This window comes from Dysidea avara, chromosome 10 (assembly GCF_963678975.1).
Source record: "Dysidea avara chromosome 10, odDysAvar1.4, whole genome shotgun sequence".
Taxonomy (NCBI): domain Eukaryota; kingdom Metazoa; phylum Porifera; class Demospongiae; order Dictyoceratida; family Dysideidae; genus Dysidea; species Dysidea avara.
The window spans coordinates 14,671,268-14,690,779 of record NC_089281.1 but is presented as its reverse complement, the minus strand read 5'-3'; the positions used below and the strand labels follow the sequence as shown (position 1 = coordinate 14,690,779).

Sequence of the window (19,512 nt, the reverse complement as noted above, 5' to 3'; positions counted from 1 at the left end):
TGATGTGGTTACGGGGGTGTGATGGCAACCTTTCTATTTTGGGGGTATGCATTCCTGCAGTCAATGCGCGTAGACGTCACATCCGACCAAAGTTCAACACCTATATCCTGACCTTGTGGCCTTGCAGAGTGGAGTAGGCAGACGTAGAGGTACGTTATTAATTTCGTTTGTGATCACACGGATGAGGGTGTGTCCTTGTGATACTCTTTATCACCCTTAATCGACCTTTGACTCGCACCACTGGTACCAATGTACCACAGTATTAATGTATCTAGGTTTAGGAATTAGAATTGTAACATCTTCTGTGGTTTAGTTTATTTCAGAAAAAAAGATAAAGTGTATTAAAGCTTCCTGTATTATATGCGTATACAGTAGAACCTGTTAATCAGGACACTTCAAAATGAGGACACCTGTGCAATCTGAACACTTAGTAATGGTCCCAAGTATCTCTTAGCATGTAAACTGACCTGAAAAATAAGGACATCTTGATAATCAGGACACTTTGGTTAGTCCGAAAGTGTCCTTAATACACAGGTTTCACTGTACTTGTTTGTGTGTGCTTTTGTACAACCATAGTACAACCCTGTCGTTTTGACAAAATTGATAATAATACTGTGTGCATGTTAATCCTGGTTGTCAGCTGTTAGCCAGCTAATATAACCCTTATGAGAACCATGAAGTTGTGCCAAGCCCATGGTGTTCACCTTGCTGTACGTTGTCTGTCCCTTTGACAGTTACGTCAGTGTCTGTGTGTTATTAGTGATGTTCACTCGGTAAGTGTATGTTTTTCATTAGATGTTGCTGCGACGACTAGCCCATGTGATCCCTCGTCCATATCAAATTAGGACATACTCAAAGGTGGGTACACACCTTACTAGTTAGTGATGCAGTAAACATCAGAAATCAATGTATCAGCTAAGTTTTAGGGTTGTAATCACATGCAGATGTTTTATATGTAATTTATGCACCTGAACAACAGTAAGGATTATCTTGATTTGACATACGTATAAGTAAACCTCAATATCTTGATCAGACCAAGGTGTTTTTATCACAGATGTCTTGATTACTTGATCCAATTCATCGTGATTGATCCAATTTGTAGTCCTGTCGTAAGTGTTTTAACAGATAATCAGGGGCGAAGGAAGCAACATAGCTATACTTTATGTGATGCCAGGCTACAATACACAACACAATAATTACTTAATTGATATTCGATGAAATTTTGACTCATTTGAAAATGACGTAGCATGTAACTAAAGATTTATGACAAGAGTCAAAATAGGGACATTACCATCCCAGTGATCCCTTTTTGTTTCATGGCTTTTTTCAGCGATCCCTCTTAAAAATTTCAATTTTTTTATTCATCTAGTTTATGTATTTTCTATTAATCCAGTAATGGATTATGGATTTCTTTGATTGATAATGAAGACTGTTGTGAATAGTGTATTTTTGCATTCTGCATACTAATGCTGTCAACATTCAGTACACACATGAAACCAATCTAATTGCAATGTGCATACTTACTAGCGAACCTATACTCATTGCAAAGAACCTCTAGAGGGTTGCTTTGAGTTGAAGGATGCTTTTCAAGGTGGTTTTTTAGGGTGTGTTCTATTAGGATTTCTGCAAAAAATAAAAAAACATGGGCAATCCCTATTATGAACCCACTATTGTGGTTCATGATTATTTAGGAGTGCATATGGCATTTATTAATTCCTTGTTTCCTGTCACCAGCCTGCACATCACTTTTGCCTACTGCATTGGTAATTATTTTGAAATACAAAATATTTCCTTTAATAATCGAGACACTCTATAGAACAGTCAGCCACTCCGTTATTATACTACAGCAAGTCACCAACCATATTTATTTACTGGCAAGCTTTTTATAGATCCAAACTCTTCTATAAAGTGCTCTAAATTTCTTGGAAAGTGCTTTGTTATCATCTGAAAAAGCTTACAATCCTTTGATACATCCATTATAGTTAGCCCATGGTGTGCAGAGCAAAGCATTTTTAGCATGCAAAGCCTGCCAATCTAGGTGGTCTGGCAGCATGCCCCCAGGAAATTTTAACCTTCAACACTGAACCTGGTAGCAGCTAAGGTGACTACTCTATTATAGTATCTCAATCTTGATACACTTTTAGTAGAATCCAGTTGATTTGGGGGGGGGGTTACCCTTTCCATGTACATTTCAGTAGGGGGGCTACACATAGATAAACATGTAGAAATTGATTGAATGAATGCATGAACATCAGATCAGTTGTCGGTATCAACAAGAGTTCTCTATTATGGACTCTTGGTATCAGCTATAAATCTACTTTGCTTACCATGATTACAGGGTACGACAGTGGGATTTATCGGAGTTGGCAACATGGGTGGCCACATGGCAAGCAATTTGATAAAGGCTGGACACTCTGTTATCATACATGATAAGGATACCTCGGCTGTTGATAAACTGGTTGCTATGGGAGCCAAGAAGGCGGACAATCCTGCAGCTATTGCCATGGAAACCACCACCATTGTTACGATGTTACCATCAAGGTAAGGAACTAGTTGTCATGGTTACTATTTCATTAGACTATGCAGTCCGCATGTATTGGATGTGTACAAAGGAGCCAAAGGAATCATGAGGTTAGTAGCTCCTCCCCCTGTATCATTCAGCCACACAACCCTACAGTACAATGCAAAACAACACTCTACTAATCGACAGCAGTACCATAGACCCAGCAGTGAGCAGAGAGATCGCTGCTATAGTAACTGACAAGAACAGTGACTATCTTGATGCTCCAGTGTCTGGAGGTAAGGTTGCTGTGTAATAAGGTCACCTGACTTGAAAATCTCTAAACGTGTCATTTGTGACCTACCTATTGTAGTACACACAAAATTTTAAGAATAATCACAATGGGAAACTAACAATGAAACGTCGTTGATGACAAATCAGTTAATACATGAAACCTATAGCTACCTTATTGTATACTGTGTTGTGTATGTGTTCTGGTACTTAGTGAAGCATGGTTGTATGAAAAATTCAGTGACTTCTTCTGCTCAACATTTAATTATTTGACATCAAATCTGAAGTCCTTTCATCTAAGATTCCTGTTGTACAGTAAAGCTTGTAGATGTTCAGTAATCACTTCCACTTATTCCATATTAGGAGTGGCAAAGGCTCGTGATGCTCAGCTCACCTTCATAGTAGGAGGCAGTGAGGATGGATTCTCGAGGGCTAAACCGTTGCTAGATGACATGGGAGCTAATGTGATTCACTGTGGGGGCAGTGGGTGTGGTCAAGCAGTCAAGATCTGTAACAACATGATGTTAGCTGTTGCTATGATCGGAACTGCTGAGACTATTAACCTTGGCATCAAGTGAGTCATATACCTGGCCATGGTTGAGTCCTACCATTGGTCAAAGTTATGTTTTCATTAGTGCCAAAATATAGTTTGTCATTGGCTATCTGATATATGTATACTTTTTGCAGTTAGAATTAAGTGTGCTGCTTTCATCATACCATTAATGGCCCATGAAGGAGCATACCTTACTTTTTGTCATTAAACTTTAAAGAGAAGACCACAATCCTTAATGATCCACCCTTTTTAAATTTTTGAAATCTGAGACTGGATTTGAGAGGTTTACTGTACTGAGACATATTCTTTTGCCTTACTGCTGGTAATCCTGCAAAACATGCAAACTAAATTATTTCTACTGTAAGTTTGGCTGGGAATTGGTCATTTTTTCACAGGATCATAGTACATGGAAGTTTACATTTTCTCACAAGAGTATTGACAAGAAACCAATCACACAATACCTCCATGACACCTTGGCAGTATTGGTGAGGTATCAAGAGTATCATTGATAAATCACTGTGGTATTTAATCTCTTTACCCGACATTTGTATACCTTTGGTACTATAAAGCCCAAAAAAAGTGCCTTCAGTGTGACCCAAAATGCTTCCATTAGAAATTTATTCAGTGGAATTTTCTGCTAACTTTATACCACAAGATACATACACATCATTGACTTGCCTTATTTGTTTCACTGGAAACCCGTTGTCAATTTGTGGCAGTATGAAATGGCTTCCTTTTGGTTTGCATTTGATTAGAGATCACAAAAAAGTAGTGAAACAAGGTGGAGAGTGGGTCGCCTACACTGCTACATACTGGTGGAGATTTAATCCTAATTGAGTAGACTGAAGTAGGGGTTTAATATCCACTATACGCATCTGTAGACGACCTCCCTTGTTTCCCTACTTTTTTAAATTCTCTAATTTTTTCTTGTACTACTAGCTATGGTATATCAGTAAATCACATTTCCACAGATTAGGATTGGACCCCAAGTTACTAACAGACGTACTCAATGTTAGTACCGGCAGGACTTTCTGCAGTGAGCTATACAACCCTTGCCCTGGTATAGGCCCCTTGGCAACCAATGGTTATCAGGGTGGATTTGGAACCAAGCTAATGGCTAAGGTGAGCAACAATTAAAGTACATACGAGATAACATGATCCCTTTAGGACCTGGGGCTGGCCCAAGATGCAGCTACTGCTCTCAAACAACCAACACCACTGGGCAGCCTTGCTCATCAAATATATCGTATCATGAGCCAACAAGAATATGCTGATCTGGACTTTTCTTCTGTGTTCAAATTCATACAATCATCAGACAATCAATAGACCATATGCATTAATATATTAGAGTTATTGTCTTGGAGGAGGTGGATATCCATGAGGAGGCGGTGCTCCAGGTGGGGGCGGTGCCCCTGGATACTGGTACGGTGGCATGTACACTGGGTAACCTGTTGAAAACACAATACTACATTAATAGCAGAGGGAGAATAAACATGGTGTGGTATTAGTGTATATATGGCATGTTCACATTGAGCTGATACCTCTGAAGGCCGACATGGACTAAGCGCTATCAAAAACTTTTGTACTAATTGCATAACTTACATTCCTTTAATTGCTGAAAACAATTTCTATACAGTGTTGTAGAGTGTAAGGCTCCCAGTAGACATTTTGGCCATGGTTTATTTTGATATCTGCTATTTCATATGGTGGGCTCTTAATCATGCGAGCAAGTCTCCAATGGATTGTGTATATTGAAATTCAAACCATCGGGGTTGATTACACCATTGGATTTAGTGGAAGAAATGCTTTCGGTTGGCATGTATATTTTAGCAATACCTTCCCAAAATAGGTCCTCTGTACAAACCTAACATGTCGGACCTCCTCTGCCTCTTAGTTTAATAATTCATGGACCAAACAAGGCAAGTCTGCTTTTCACACCTTCAGTCGCCACCAATTATCCATAATATGGAAGTTCGCAAAAAGGGAACTGTGTTTGCAAGCTATCAGCTCATGTGAACATGCTGCTTTCACTTTTCATAGTCCAAAGTTAATTGAGATACAATGAAAGTGTCATGATGCATTCAGGGATTACGGTAACACATCATTACACACATCCCACCTACCTTGAGGTGGTGGTGGTGGTTGGTGGTACATGTAAGGTTGTGGAGCATAATACTGTGGATAGTATGGTGCTGGAGCAGCCGCAGGAGGTGGCGCTGATGGATGATACTGCATTGGAGGTGGTGGTTGCTGTGCAGGTGGAAGAGTAGCCCTAGGAGGTTGCCGTACAGGAGCTTGAGTGGGTGGGGCTACAGGCTGTTGCCATGGCTGCTGTGTGGGTGGTGCAGTGGTAGCTGGCTGTTGCTGTGGTGCCACAGGGGGTGTGGATGGTTGTTGTGTCCTTGGAAGGGGCGTGGCTACAGGATTACATAATATAATTTAACTGTAGAGATCACATGATCTTACGTCGATGGTGGGCAGGAACAGAGGGTTGCTCAGATGGTGCTTGAGCTATGGACGCCTGTAGGTCCCTAAACAACAACAAAGTAATACATTTAAATATAGCTAATTTAACTAAGTCACATAACATTACATGATCACCTCTTAGGGCTAACCCTAGTAGGTACAGAAGCTAAAGCTGTTTATTACCAATCTCTCTGTAAAGGATACTTCAGACTAAGTTAAGGAGGGATTTCATCTTCCATAAGTGAAATGCCTAGACCATCTTCTGCTCTTGTTATGAATGTGCCTTTGTTATGTTGATAGTTTGGAGACTACTTACTTTAATAGCCCATCTTTCTCAGTGTTCCTAGCAAACAGAAGATCATTGACTCTACTCTGTAACTTCACTAGTAGTGTTGTCAAGTTGTTGTAGAACTGTAACCAACACAACTAACAATTACATACTATGGTGATGGTACTGTTACCTTAGTACCCTCCTGTAGATTGTTCTCCAGTTCCACAAAGGCATCATAGGAGGCAGCTAATTGTTGTAACATCTCATTACGTCCACTAGTGTCCTGGCCACACTCCTGAACGAATGCCTCATGAGCTGTTTGTATCTTAGAAATCAATTGTTGCTGGGCATCAATTGACTCAGTGACTTGTTGTTTTAGAGGATCATAAATTAATGAGAGGTGGGCATCAGATAGAGTTGGCTCATCTATCACACCATCTTCTTTTAGTGCAGTCAAAAATTTAGTAACTATGGCACAGACACATCAAAACCTGTTGTTGTCAATGTTAACACACTAACCCATATCATCAGGTGATTGCTCCTTTAATGTATTGCTTAGCAACTCCCTGGCCTTTTGTAGTGATGATACCTCATCCATTAATTGCCTAAGGTTGGCAACTACCTGTAGTCATGGTAACCATTGTGCCTTGCAATCAACACACCCACCAACCTTGCTCCCTGTTACTATAGCAGCCTGTTTGGTTGGCTTGGGAACCTGTTGAATAAGTTGATCAGCTGGTTGGCATAACAACTGCATCATGTTGACATGGTGGTCATATTTGGCCCTCACAGTAACATCAGCTGATTCTGCAGAAAGTAGGTATGGCTAATTGCATGAAATACAGGGGTGTGACTAAAAACTCACCTGCAGTTTGGAGATGCGTCTGATATTTCCTCAGTTGAACACGTAATTCTTCAGTTAGTTTAGCAGAAGGTGTCCTATCCCATTTCTCCTTAAATCGTTCTCTCAATGAAGTATCCTCTCTCTCCTCTTCATCCAGTGACCGGGCAACCTGATAGCACAACATCATTGTTACATTATCATTCCCTACATTGCTAAACACTGAACAGAGCACACAGAACATGTAGGACTGACCTATTATGTTACGTATATGGACAGATTGGGTCTTAAGCACTAAGGGATACTTTGGGACCTTAACTAAATGTCTAGATTATGTAAGTATCCTCAATTAACCACCATATCAAGCACACTGAAAAGACTGTGCAGTAGGTAATCAGAATCTTGATACATAATCTTTAACAATACAAAGCTCACTTCATTAGCAATATCCTTATTTCTCTGTACTAGGTCAGGAAGTTCTGTCAACAGTGTCTGTAGGGTAGCCACACCCCCTTTCTCCCTTAGGATTTCTCCCTTCTCTAGCAGTGATTGAGGAAGCTCAGCCCCACCCACTTCCTCTATGCAAGCTGGTAGGTTGAGGCTTGCTAGAATACTAGGGATGATCACACTTTGATCAAGTGATCTCAAGTGACTGGTATAACATACGCATTAAGATCTTGTGTAGCTTCCTTCAGCTTCTGTATCTCCATGGTAACAAGGGCATCTCGTTTGTCCTGGTAAGTGGTCATGGCTCGGTTCACTTCCAGTGGTAAGATGTTAGCAAACAGATCGATATAGTTACTGCCTGGACCAGATAATCTGATTGGCTTAGCTACGGTTGCCTTGGAGATGGGCTCAAGGGAGTTGGCAGGGGGTACTCGGTCATTATAAATGAAGTCATTATCTTTCTTGACTGCTGCAAGATCTTTCTGTATTACTGGCAGTAGGTCACGAGAGCTGTACATGTTCTCCCCTCTACGATCACATTCTTGTAGTTGTTGCATAGCAAGCTGTAAAGATGATTTGATATGGCTTCACTGTGTTATCCTGGCTATAAAACATCTCATATTCAACTCCAACACCTCAATACTATTTAATGGTAAGAAGCAAGCCCAACAATATCTATACTTCTTGCGAACGTGTCACTGTTTACACAATCACACAATAGGACAACGAGACCAACCTCCTATGATACCAGATGAACTAACCTGCATTCTTGCTATTGATTGGCCAAATGACTTTTCGTCACGAGCAACACACCCCAACCTATACTGTGCTAACCCATGGTAGTAGTATTGCTTAGCAACCACAACACTAATCCAGCCCTGTAGAGGAGACACATGAGATCACATGATGCACATAACCATACCCACCTTATCCCATATTGACTTGACGTTACCAACTTGCATGTTATTGGCTGCATCAGCGAACAAGTCTGACGCCTGCATGGCAATCTTGGCTATCACAGCATCCTTCATTTTATCTGGATCATGTGATTAGCATGAAAATTAATGTGGATCACATGATCCATGCAATGAAATACATTGTATGTTGAGCACATGGAAGTCAATAACAAGTGAGAATATCACCTGGAATTTAACTTATAATATGAACTCTTGATATAATGATCCCTATGGTGTAATACCTGGCTTTTGTTACCTTTATAAACAGGTGAAACTTAAGATGAGTTTCACTGCATTAAAAGATGAGATGCACCAAAATGGCTTTATTCAAATAGTCAATATAAGACGGTATTATATTATCAACAAAGCCAATGTGTAAAGGCCTTTTCTCTGACCATTCGGTCCTTTAGTTTAGTTACAGAGTGACAGTTAACAACAGCCGTATGTGCATAAACATGTGTTACTAGGATATTGATAGAGCACAGGAGCCTATAAATATATATAATTCTTTAAAAGTTTGTGTCTACTGTGTTGTCCATCTGATACTGATATGTATAATAAAGGCCAGATAGCCAATAACCAATTTGATTATTGGTAAACCTCTAATTAAATGTTATATTACTTTTAACCACTCTCGATCAGCTCTTCTGCATTCTTTGCTCAATTACACATTTACCTTTATGAATGTGACATTGTGTGTATGTGGAATTTTTGTGGAGAACCAACTAACATGATGTAATCACGTCACATGACAGATCAGGTTACACACATCACATAATGAGGTTTAACTACCATACTGGTTGATTTCTCATCAGAAAGTTTAAATGGCAGACTCTATGCTGTATTCACTAAATATTGTTATACATAATTTACATTAAAGTGAGATTGGTCAGGCCTAGGAATGCAAGCAATTGACTGGTCAACCAGAACAATCAGAATTTCATATATAGTTATGCTGAGAATACTGATAAGTGCCCAGCATACATGACTACTTCCCATAGAGCTTATTAATGTGTGTCTCAAAAGTAGATGTCATAAACCAGCTCACCTTTTATAACTTTCCTACAAAATGCCTCCTGCCCTTGGGCTAACATTAACGATTGCAATGCTGTAGTACATTCAGCACTAAGATCTGGAGTAGGGGGTGTGGTAAGGTCGGCATAAACAACTTCTCGTAACTGTTGGAATGTGCCTGCGGCACCCTAGAGGCATGGTCATGATGTCATCATCACTAATTACATCACATCACACGCACACTCACCTGGAAGTGTTTACAAGCGTTCTTGATGCCCTCATCAGAGTCAAAGTTTTGTGACTTAGCAATGTGAGCCTGCAGTGAGCCAATGTTGAATAGTACGGCACATTGTTCAAACACTCCAGACACCATCGCTACAGGAAGAACAGATATTATGGTCAACACATATACACACAGAGAGGATGTTGGTCATACAACATGTTCCACTAATTAAGCATTAATAGTTTAACACCTCAGATAGACAACAAATGCATTAATTGCACATATGCCCTTACAAACTTTCTCATTGCTTTCCTAATAAACATCTGAGGGATTAAATGCAGAATATCTAAGGGATTAAATTTTCGTTTACTGCTTGTTTACATTAATACACAGAAGTTTCTATCCTAAAAATAACAGCCTCAATGTACTGAATGGCCTAATGTATTTCGCGGATTGGACTCGCGGACTGAGTTGGAAACAGCTTTTAAACAATAATCCAGGCATTATCCAGCTCTTGCAACACTGGGGATACCACTATCGAGCTACAACTGCTGGTACTGCTCTTCCTTACAAGTCATGAAACTAGCACCTGCACTAATTAATTACGATACACTTATGATACGCATGTACTAGCAGTGATAAAGCATGATAGAGGCTATTGTTGTAGCATAGATGTTTTCCTTTGTTGCTTTAGCACTAGTGTTAGGGTTGTAGAGATGAGCCAGTAAATATTTTTAGCAGGTAGCTATAGGTGGCACCGCCTGGGGAGGTGATGGAGCTATATGCAAATAACCTGGCTCATCACTACAGCCCTAACACTAACTAGTACTAGGAAAACATCTACGTTACAACAATAGCCTTTATCACGCTTTATCAATGCTAGTACATGCGTATTGCAAGTGTATTCTAATTAATTTGTGCATGCGCTAGTTTCATGACTTTTAAGGAAGAGCAGTACCAGCAGTTGTAGCTCGATAATGGTGTCTCCAGTGTTGCAAGAGATGGATAATACCTGGATTATTGTTTAAAAGCTGTTTCCAGCTCAGTCCGTGAGTCCAGTCTGCAAAATACATTAGGCCGTACTGAATTCCTTGTACGTTATTGGAAACAATTTTGAGAAAATTCAACAAACTGCAAACCAGGGGTGTATCCCATCCTGGGATAATCCCACTCACACAGTGCTCAACACAAACTAAACACCCATCATATACAGTAGCTACACAACCAATGAACTACAATGACTAATAACAAAGATGGCAGACACAGCACTATTGGAACAATGGTTTGTTACAGAGCATGTGAAACCAAAACATATGAACCCTGTTAATGCTTATAATCAGGCACATGTGCAGCAAAATATTTTCCAAACAAGGATTTGAAAACTGTTACCTACACCATGTTGAATGTTGCACTATCCAATTTGTCTTAGTAGGTGAAGGTTGTAAAACTACATGGCATACAGCCAGTTTGTCTCAAAGTTTATCACTACAGTTACCTGGAACATTTCAGCAGAAATGCAAGATTTTTTCAAGATATTTATCAGACCCAGAGTCTAGAAGCCATCCATGTAAAACAAAGGTGTATAACTAGTTCTATGAGAGATTTAATGTACATTTAGTGATTAAAAGCATGTAACTGGCATATGGCAGTCCCTGGTCATCCCAGCAGCTTTTAGTTTGCTTGTATTATTAATCCACCAATGACTACAACCATCCTGAACATGATTCTGATTGTGGGTTCATCACATAACTTGGAAAAATTCTAATAGGACACTTTAATGATTCTTTTGAATTGGTACCAATGTTTATGAATACACTAAATCATTCCTGATACGCTATGATAGCCAGAAAAGACAGTTGGTTGCTGGTTTTTTTTTCTTCTTTCTTTTCAAGATGACATGATTTACACGCATGCACCTACACATGCATAAGAACAGTCTAGTTTGCACCTGACTGCTTGTATTATTAATTGTGGTGTACTTCTACTTTATGTGGAGACTTCTATAGTGATTATTTTGAGATATGGTAACATAGCATACATACTGGACAATCATCAAGACCCCTGCTGGAATGTGAATGCATGTTAGCTTATTGAAATTTCTTTTCAAGTAATTTTTGCCAACATTTTTCTTCACCTACAACTTTTTCCTCTTTGAATTCCATTCATAAGGCACCTTACTGTCAACATATTACACAACAATATCCTTATATGGCATAAATGCACTGTCATAATGATATGATAAACATGTGACACATTTCATCATGTGTCATTGATAATAATAATGATACAGCAAAGTGTTGTGGGAGGTAGGATACAGGAGAGTGGTACAGGGTGTTGTGCATCTGTAGTAGTAAAGGAAGGTGGTGTGTGTGTGTGTGTGTGTGTGGGGGGGGTCATTTTGTGTTCGTATTGGACCAACAGAGCATCATGTTGCATCATTTAAACATCGACTTGTTGGTAAGGTCGGTATGTCGTGTTCATTACAAACAGCAACTTAAAAGTTGTATTTCATAATAAGTGTAATGAAACAGGTACACACTACTGTACTTATTTGTACAAGCCCAACCAGTTATTCCTATAAACAATACTTAGCCCCAAGTATTTTATTTTTACAATTCGGAATTTTCACTTTCAAAAGTGGTATTCAAGCTCTTTAGTCTGGCATTCATTAGTTATGTGTTTTGACACCTCAACATTTATGGACTCAGACAAGTATTTTAGAATTTTGGGCCCGTGCATTTAATTAAGCCTGCCAGTACTTTACGTATGCTAGAGAAGGGGGTGGCATGTATATATGTTGTAGGTAGATCTGTGACTGCAATCAAAGACTTGACCGGTGGAAACGTTGCTGTGACTTGAAAACCTTTTTCTAATGTGTGACCTGTGGATTGAGCAACAAACGTTTATATTTTCAATTATGGGTTCCAATTTTTTATTATATAATATTGACTTGGCACAAATTTAGCAGCCTTGACTAGTGACTTTTGAGTTTGACCATGATTGCAGATGAGAGCCTGCATGTTACCCTGTCCTAGATACAGTGCACTAACAGTACACACTACACATAGGTACAATTGCCACAAATGTACTAGACCAACATATAACACTCACATGTCTTGCGGCCACTACTCAGGAATCCTTCCTTAGAGAAGGCATCATACCAGGTGAACTTGATGTTAACCTGAATATATATTACCAGCACTAATGACTAGCTAGGCGGGGTCTACATCTCTTACCTCTTTTTCTGATATTGGCATACGAGCTTGCAGGGAGACCATTTGATGGTAGTATCTATCATTGCTCGCATATAAGGTCACTACAATGGCTGTACAGCTTACCTGGTTATCAAATCCAACCCTGCTTCATGTTTGTCTGGGGTGCGAACCACTGTCGCCTCTCTCAGCGAATTTAGCTCAGCCACAGCATCTTTATAGTCAGCAGAATTAAATCCATAGTGACTGCTGATAAAACGAAGTAGCGGAGTGCTCAAGTTTATTGACTGTGTCCGCTTCGGAGCAGGAGCTAAAATGGTGGCAGCCATCTTTACTGTCACGTGATTTCTGTTTAGAGGTCGAAGAAAACGGATGCTTGTTTGCCTCTTACACGAGGCCACTTTTATTGGAGGGAATTGCTGATTTATCGCCGTCTACTTGATTTTCTAGTCACATGATACTTGTTGAAGATAAGGATTCGCGCTAACTTGGCACGCGGCGCGAGTTTTCATCTAGTAATTCAGCGAAACAGATTAGCTGCTGTAACTGATAGTGCGGTAAGCGATAGTGATCATATTAAGCATTGTTGGCTAGTTTAGTGTTGTGGACGTGTCTTGGGGCTAGTGCGCCAACCCGCCTGGCTGGTTAGTACAAATTCGCGTTTGGCGGGTAGTACCTCGTGTAGTTAGAACATTCCGTTCCGCCCTATAATGTCACCGTATATTATTGTTTGTGTATTAGATTATTTGGTGATGCTGGATATTCCTCCCATATGCTCCGGACGACACTCACTTGTTATTTGATGGCTCTGTTCACCAGTACTGACTCTACTGTTAGTGGTCATGTGAGCACTTGTGAGCTGAAGCATCAGCCGAAGACTGTGGCCAATCGGAATGGTCTTACACTGCACACACCATCATGGAATGTTGCAGCAGCACCAGCCACACCCCCTAACAGGGTTAAAGTAGCCAATGAGATTGTGGTAGAGAGGATGAAAGAGTTGCACAGTGTCCAACAGAAAGTGCGAGGTCGTTTGGCTGCTCTGCAAGAAGCTATTCAACTGTGGCAAGCTAGCAGTATAATGAGCCACACCTCCCTGCAAGAGCAGGAACCTCAGAATCGGACCAGTAACAATCGTGATGTAGCTGCACAGTTGTGTAGCCGACTAGAACACTTTGCCGATGACAACTACTCATCAACTGATAGCAGCTCAGCAGATGAATTATGGGATGGTTCCCATGCCAATATTCGAACCAGGTGGGTATAGTAGGGGTGTGGCATGTTATACTACATATATGGACAATGAGAGTTTTATGCATGACAAAATGTTTACCATGTGTTAACCAATCAAATTGTGTTATGACATGTTAACTCATCACAGTGGGTTATATTCACCAGTTAATAATTCTGGTATGTCCCATGATTAGCCAAGTGAAATATACTGGACATCTTTAAAACTAACACTTTTTGGTACTAAGAACTTTGCTGCAATAAAGTGGTTTTCCTCTTACAGAGGTAAAGTGTGTAGAGCCAGATAAAGTCTCCTTATTATGGAGTCTCTCTATTGTGTACTTTGAAGGCAACAGCTTAACTATTGGTTTTACTTTAGTTTTACGCACACATGGCCTTTTCTAGGTGTTGAGGGTTGATGTCCACAATATTGCTATTCACAGAAATTGCTGACTTCTTGTTAATAAAGTTTCTTCATTTGTTCCTTTATACTGAATACCTTCTATAATTGATACTTTGGACCAACTGATTTTAGAATTTGTCCTTATTACACTGTGTTGGTAGAGACTGTGTGTAGGGACCTCATAAACTGTATTTATAGAGAGGCACAGCATGTAGTGTACAGTAAAGCAGCTCCTAAAATATTATTACATGGTAATGGTTTTTACTCAAAGCCACTAAAGGAAATTGCACAGTATTTCTTGCCTTACTGATAGCAAAGTTGTCACCTATTATAGTACTGTAAACAAGCTTAAAACAAGGTAACATGAGCCTCAGTTTGTAGCAGCCAGTCTTGTCAGCTGATTAACTACAACTTGTTGTGGCCTGGAAGCTTTCCCATCACCACTTTTGCCTGTAAAGCTGAGGTCAGGCACAGACTAATTACAGTAATTAACTTGCAGCATCTCTTGTAGCCTGTGTAGTCTCACCCAAAATCAGCTCAAGCATGCTTTGATTATGTGCAGTATTGTTTCTAGCCATTGTGGAATCCTCCAGTCCATTAGCTAGTACATTTACCCATCCATTCTAATTGTGCCCCAGCTGTCATAGTCCTGTAACAAAGTAGTCCCTCTGACACCACTGCGTTATCAGGAGGGGAGGTGTTGGTACTGAGAAGTTACAAAATGTTGATGTATTACACACCAGACTATGCTAGTCACACTGGCCTAGTGAGCTGTAGTGTTATTTCAGGAATCGTTCATACACTATGCAAGCAAATATAGTAAAACTTTTATTTCTTGTTTAAAGTATTTTGTTAATTGCACAGTTTCCTTCAACCATGTAATACATTCATTAACCACATCAAATGAATTCTAAATAAGGTGTTTTACTAGTTGAAAACTGATTGTCAATTTTCAGTTAAGGTGTAATTACAAGTATTTTCTTTAATGTGATGTTATATTGTTGCACTACCTGGTAGAAGTGTACCCAGACATATATGACTCTCAGTAGGGATTAGAGACACTGTTGTGTGCCAGGCATTCAACCTGTATTGTTATCTTGTTACTCGATGTTACTTGTTAGATATTCAAGGCACATTACTGTTCAAAAACATTTCTTCTTACCATAATGGGTAGTAGGAAAGCAGGGGGTTAAGTGATGTAAATCAGCATGTTCTTTCCCTCAGAAGAAACTCATTAGGTTATGCTGTTTTGGTTTCGTTTCTCCACCAAGGATTCTGGTAGCCTTTGTACACACATTCTGGTACCAGTGAACTTGATTTATTTAAACAGGATTGGTCCTTATAGTTTAATAAAACAGTTAAGTCACAGCACTAGTTTTGCTGCAGGTTTTTAGTTACATATGTTGTTGCACCATCGTATTTCTGCTCGTGTAAACTAAGCATTTCTCTCACAATACCTGCAACAGTCCATCAAGTTAGTATCATATGCAAAATACAGAAAGTACAACTGCTTTCAGAACACAGCGTTATTCCTGGCATATGACACTGCTTCCAATTCCCTATTAAGAGTTGTATATCTGGTGTGACCCTTGATAATGTTGTGTAATAGGAGGCGCGTTCTTAGAAGTAGCTGGGATCGTAATTATGCTCACATGAGATCAAGGTGGGTGTGGCTCCTAGCTCAATATGATCTCGTCAAGTCCAAACTACCGCCATCAACTAAAGATCGAATGACCCCTTCATCGACCAGAGAATACATAATCCCCACAACATCAATAAGAGAGCACATAATCCCTAACAGAGATCGCTTGGTCAAAAAGGAAGGGTGCCTAACACCTAATGAGGCTCATGTGATCTTTAATGAAACTCACATGATCTCTGATGAAGATGACATGACAGAACATTGTGCTAGAACTGAACCAGTGAACAGGAAGAGACCACACCAGTTACTATGGCAACATCAGATGAATAGGCCCCAAACCACATCTAGTAGATGGCAATTAGGTACAGTGAGCATCTATTAGATTATCTTAGTATTGTGTGTTTAGATGAACCTTGTGGGACATGGCTGGATCAGTCATTATTGGGTATCCATAGCAACCACTCCTATGTCACTCAGTACTCGTCTGTTGCTAAGCGACAACGTAGTTTATCCCTTCAGCTGGGTAGAAGAGGTTACTATGGCAGCAGCGAGGAAGATAGTAAACATGGTAAGATATATTCAAGGGTCATGTGAGCTGGATCATATGATCCTAGTAGGTACGGAATCTCCTGACCTATTTCTTGGTTACCATGGTGATGATGGTGAGTTGTTTTATTGTAGATGATGATTATCGTGTACCTCAACAGTAAGTCATCACGGTGATGGACAAGAGGCAGACTCCCCGGGAATGTTCATGCGTCATGTGAGTATTTGTGGGGATTTCCAATTGCATAAAGAAGGGGTGGTCCATGATTCTATCAAAAAAACTCACTATAGTTGTAAACCTATTGTGGGAAGACCACCAATTTATAGAACTGCTTTACTAATTAGCGCTAGTGAATGACTTTTCTTTTAATCTTGACCATAGCTTGGGAGTACCCTTGATAATGACAATGTGGTAAAGTTGAACTACACAATTCCCAAATATTTCATAATGTTTCACACTACTGGCAAACAATGACTGCTTGGTATACAGTACATGGCTTTTGTTTACTGCTTATCCTGTAATCTGCAGCTGATTGTGTGATTATTACATTTTATTGCAATAATAGCAGAGTGTAGGTGTGTGTGTATGTTGGGAAATTGTTATCATACAATATACGGCCACAAAGCACTTTTAAAGCAAGATACAGAATTAGCCTATAGGCTGTTCATACTATTAGTCAGTTATATGTCATCATGTAATGCATTCCTCATGATAAGTACTGTATGATGTGTTTTGTGATAACACTAAAATTCTGTATTCTGTTAAAATGCAAAATTCATGGAATTCATGGTTACGTTTTTACAAAGTTACAATGAGAAATGGTTAATTGTCAGTAGTTGGTCACTTCTTTTTCATAGACAAAACAATTTTCCAGTCCCACAGAAAATAAATGAGTATATAGCTACGGTGTCCTCATTGTACATTACCATTAGAGTGTTCATCTTTGGTATTGTTCACAGGGTAAATGCTTGCACTGTGCATACGTACTCACCCACCCCCACGCATACACAAACGACGCAAGTTGTACAGACAGTGCCATGAACAAGCAGTGATAGTGTATGGGACTCACCAGACTGTAGCCTTGAGGCTAAAGTGTACAACCTAGGGTTTTTGTGTACTTGAGAATAATGTGTGATTCACTTGTAGTTGTAGGAGGCTTGTATTTGGAAGGGTGGACTTATTGTATAGCTTGTAACCTATTATTGCCTATGCTGAGCTGTACATTGCTTAGAAGAGTTCAATTTTTAAAGTAGCAAGCCCACCTGTGCACAACATAAGGTCCCAAAATTGGTACTGCATGTGTGTAAGGTATTCCTCAATTATTATTGGTTGTCTTGTTGTTATAGATGATGTCAAACAGTCGTAAGAAGCGCAGTGCTGAGTATGACATCAACAGTTTTGTAATACCTTACTCGATTGCGTCCTCCGCCCGCCCTGAAAAGTTAGAATACAAGGAGATACCTACACCTGGCTGGAGGGTGTGTCCTGTTAAAGGCACATCCCAGGTGAACGGGTTTGGTGACCATTGTGAGGTGAGTGTGTACTGGTCACTAGTACAACAGTGCGTTATAATCCCCCTAGGACACAAGTGACAAAGTGTTTGCTACAAGACACGCTTATTGTGAACAGTTAGAACAACAAAGATTCCTTCACATGTGTGCAGTGGCCAGTAATAAGAGGCGTGGCTCTACCAGACACCCATCACTATTGGATACAGCTTCTCCAAGTAGCCCCTCCCCCACTCCAGTACCGATGGTGAGAAGAGTCCCTCCAAAGCTTGACGAGGTATACCAATAGTGTGCAAGTATCATATTGAATTGTCATTTTGCAAAAGATTACATGTAGTGTAAGCAATCAATTACCGACACCCTTATTACAGTGGAATGTACCTTCCACTTCAAACATTCCTCGGGCACAAATTTTGGCAGAGATATTCCACTAGACATTGTCTTGCTGTGCCCTAAGTTTGATTTCAATAGCTGCCTCCCCTGACCAGTAACAGATGAAAAGGTGCGGAGTCGAAATAACCAGTTTCTGGAGCCATAACTCCATTACCGGAACTCATGCTTGCATGTTTCATTTACTGGAACAATATCTAACCACCAACCAAAAGATTATTCCTAAAGCCATCAAAAAATCCCACACAATTTTGAGTGCCTAATAGACATCCATGCAAAATTTCAGAATGTCAATGTGTTGTGATTTTTTTGTAAAAATGTATACATAATTGCTTGATAATTAAACACACAATGGTCATTTAACAGTTCTACAGTAATAAATAGTAGATCCTTCACACTGTTCTTGATCTCTTGGTCTATAGATGTTTAGTAGGGATAGCATGGTGGCATACTTCACTTCCAGTCATGAAGATGAGTATCTATGCTTCTTAACAATTGGCCAGATGGTAGTTCACTATTCTGGACTACGTTCTCACCAACCACTGCCTTCACCACAGCCGCCATGTCATCTTTGGGCATGCAAGTTCAACTCCCATGTTCAGTAGTAGTCGTACCATGTTTATTTGTGGAAGTTTCAGGCCTTGACCATGGCTTGGCTTATTTCTTTTACTGTTTGGTGGCTAATATTGAAGTAGAAATCAATAGTACTCTCTCAAAGTGACAGAGAACAAATGCCATTGATGGCGCAGGGTGAACTCGCATCGAAACACAGCCCCAAACCTACACTACAGTAGTCAAACAAACTGTAAACCTTTGTCCATTCCTTTATCAGTAGAATTATAACCCTCAACAAACATAAAACAGTCTTTGTCAACCATTCCACTTCTTTGTACCACGGAATTCACCATTTTTACTAGTAAAACGCCCGTCTGATAATTGAAACATACGTTTCCAGTAATTGAGTCAATCCGATAAGTGATTGCTAACACTTGGCGTGGGCATTCAAAGGCGTCACTTG

The 19,512-nt window shown here is 39.9% G+C and overlaps 3 protein-coding genes across 6 annotated transcripts in view; 2 read left to right on the top strand and 1 right to left on the bottom strand.

The window, feature by feature from the left end:
- Positions 1-15: 15 nt before the first annotated feature.
- Positions 16-4,707, top strand: LOC136268537 (3-hydroxyisobutyrate dehydrogenase, mitochondrial-like). Of its 3 annotated transcripts, XM_066063907.1 has the most exons (9): positions 99-149; positions 641-710; positions 796-858; positions 2,339-2,541; positions 2,587-2,631; positions 2,678-2,799; positions 3,155-3,365; positions 4,316-4,466; positions 4,512-4,707. In XM_066063907.1, exons 2-9 carry the CDS (start codon positions 666-668, stop codon positions 4,668-4,670), a joined length of 999 nt encoding a protein of 332 aa, XP_065919979.1. In that variant the 5' UTR covers positions 99-149; positions 641-665; the 3' UTR covers positions 4,671-4,707. The 3 variants fall into 3 exon arrangements, with proteins under 3 accessions (XP_065919980.1, XP_065919981.1, XP_065919979.1); XM_066063908.1 differs by lacking the exon at positions 641-710 and having other exon boundaries at positions 16-149; XM_066063909.1 differs by lacking the exons at positions 641-710; positions 796-858 and having other exon boundaries at positions 24-149.
- On the bottom strand, positions 4,611-13,213 carry LOC136268522 (programmed cell death 6-interacting protein-like). The gene is made up of 17 exons (XM_066063883.1): positions 12,901-13,213; positions 12,799-12,853; positions 12,674-12,743; positions 9,587-9,714; positions 9,374-9,527; positions 8,296-8,405; positions 8,131-8,247; positions 7,589-7,932; positions 7,358-7,535; positions 6,947-7,094; positions 6,752-6,888; positions 6,601-6,703; positions 6,272-6,549; positions 6,127-6,221; positions 5,811-5,875; positions 5,468-5,761; positions 4,611-4,792 (listed from the first exon to the last, which is right to left on the bottom strand). Exons 1-17 carry the CDS (start codon positions 13,101-13,103, stop codon positions 4,695-4,697), a joined length of 2,577 nt encoding a protein of 858 aa, XP_065919955.1. The 5' UTR covers positions 13,104-13,213; the 3' UTR covers positions 4,611-4,694.
- Positions 13,104-19,512, top strand: part of LOC136268531 (uncharacterized) — a 9,649-nt gene continuing 3,240 nt past the window's right edge. The window contains exons 1-8 of one of the 2 annotated variants that reach the window (XM_066063896.1): positions 13,104-13,331; positions 13,516-14,031; positions 16,017-16,411; positions 16,456-16,617; positions 16,667-16,711; positions 16,757-16,812; positions 17,943-18,128; positions 18,178-18,381. In XM_066063896.1, coding sequence (XP_065919968.1) covers positions 13,547-14,031; positions 16,017-16,411; positions 16,456-16,617; positions 16,667-16,711; positions 16,757-16,812; positions 17,943-18,128; positions 18,178-18,381 — 1,533 coding nt within the window. In that variant the 5' untranslated portion in view covers positions 13,104-13,331; positions 13,516-13,546. Of the gene's footprint in view, positions 13,332-13,515; positions 14,032-16,016; positions 16,412-16,455; positions 16,618-16,663; positions 16,712-16,756; positions 16,813-17,942; positions 18,129-18,177; positions 18,382-19,512 lie in introns of both variants that reach the window. The other variant, XM_066063895.1, reaches the window with a different exon arrangement.

What these genes read in the sequence shown, in the direction of transcription:
- LOC136268537 (XM_066063907.1), top strand. Translation starts at nt 666, where the DNA reads ATGAGAACCATGAAGTTGTGCCAAGCCCATGGTGTTCACCTTGCT. An exon ending in TGATGCTCCAGTGTCTGGAG is followed by an intron (nt 2,800 to 3,154) that starts GTAAGGTTGCTG and finishes ATTCCATATTAG; the next exon opens with GAGTGGCAAAGGCTCGTGAT. An exon ending in ACTATTAACCTTGGCATCAA is followed by an intron (nt 3,366 to 4,315) that starts GTGAGTCATATA and finishes ACATTTCCACAG; the next exon opens with ATTAGGATTGGACCCCAAGT.
- LOC136268522 (XM_066063883.1), bottom strand. Translation starts at nt 13,103, where the DNA reads ATGGCTGCCACCATTTTAGCTCCTGCTCCGAAGCGGACACAGTCAATA. An exon ending in GGGTTGGATTTGATAACCAG is followed by an intron (nt 12,854 to 12,900) that starts GTAAGCTGTACA and finishes GAGCAATGATAG; the next exon opens with ATACTACCATCAAATGGTCT. An exon ending in AATCAATAGCAAGAATGCAG is followed by an intron (nt 7,933 to 8,130) that starts GTTAGTTCATCT and finishes TCATCTTTACAG; the next exon opens with CTTGCTATGCAACAACTACA.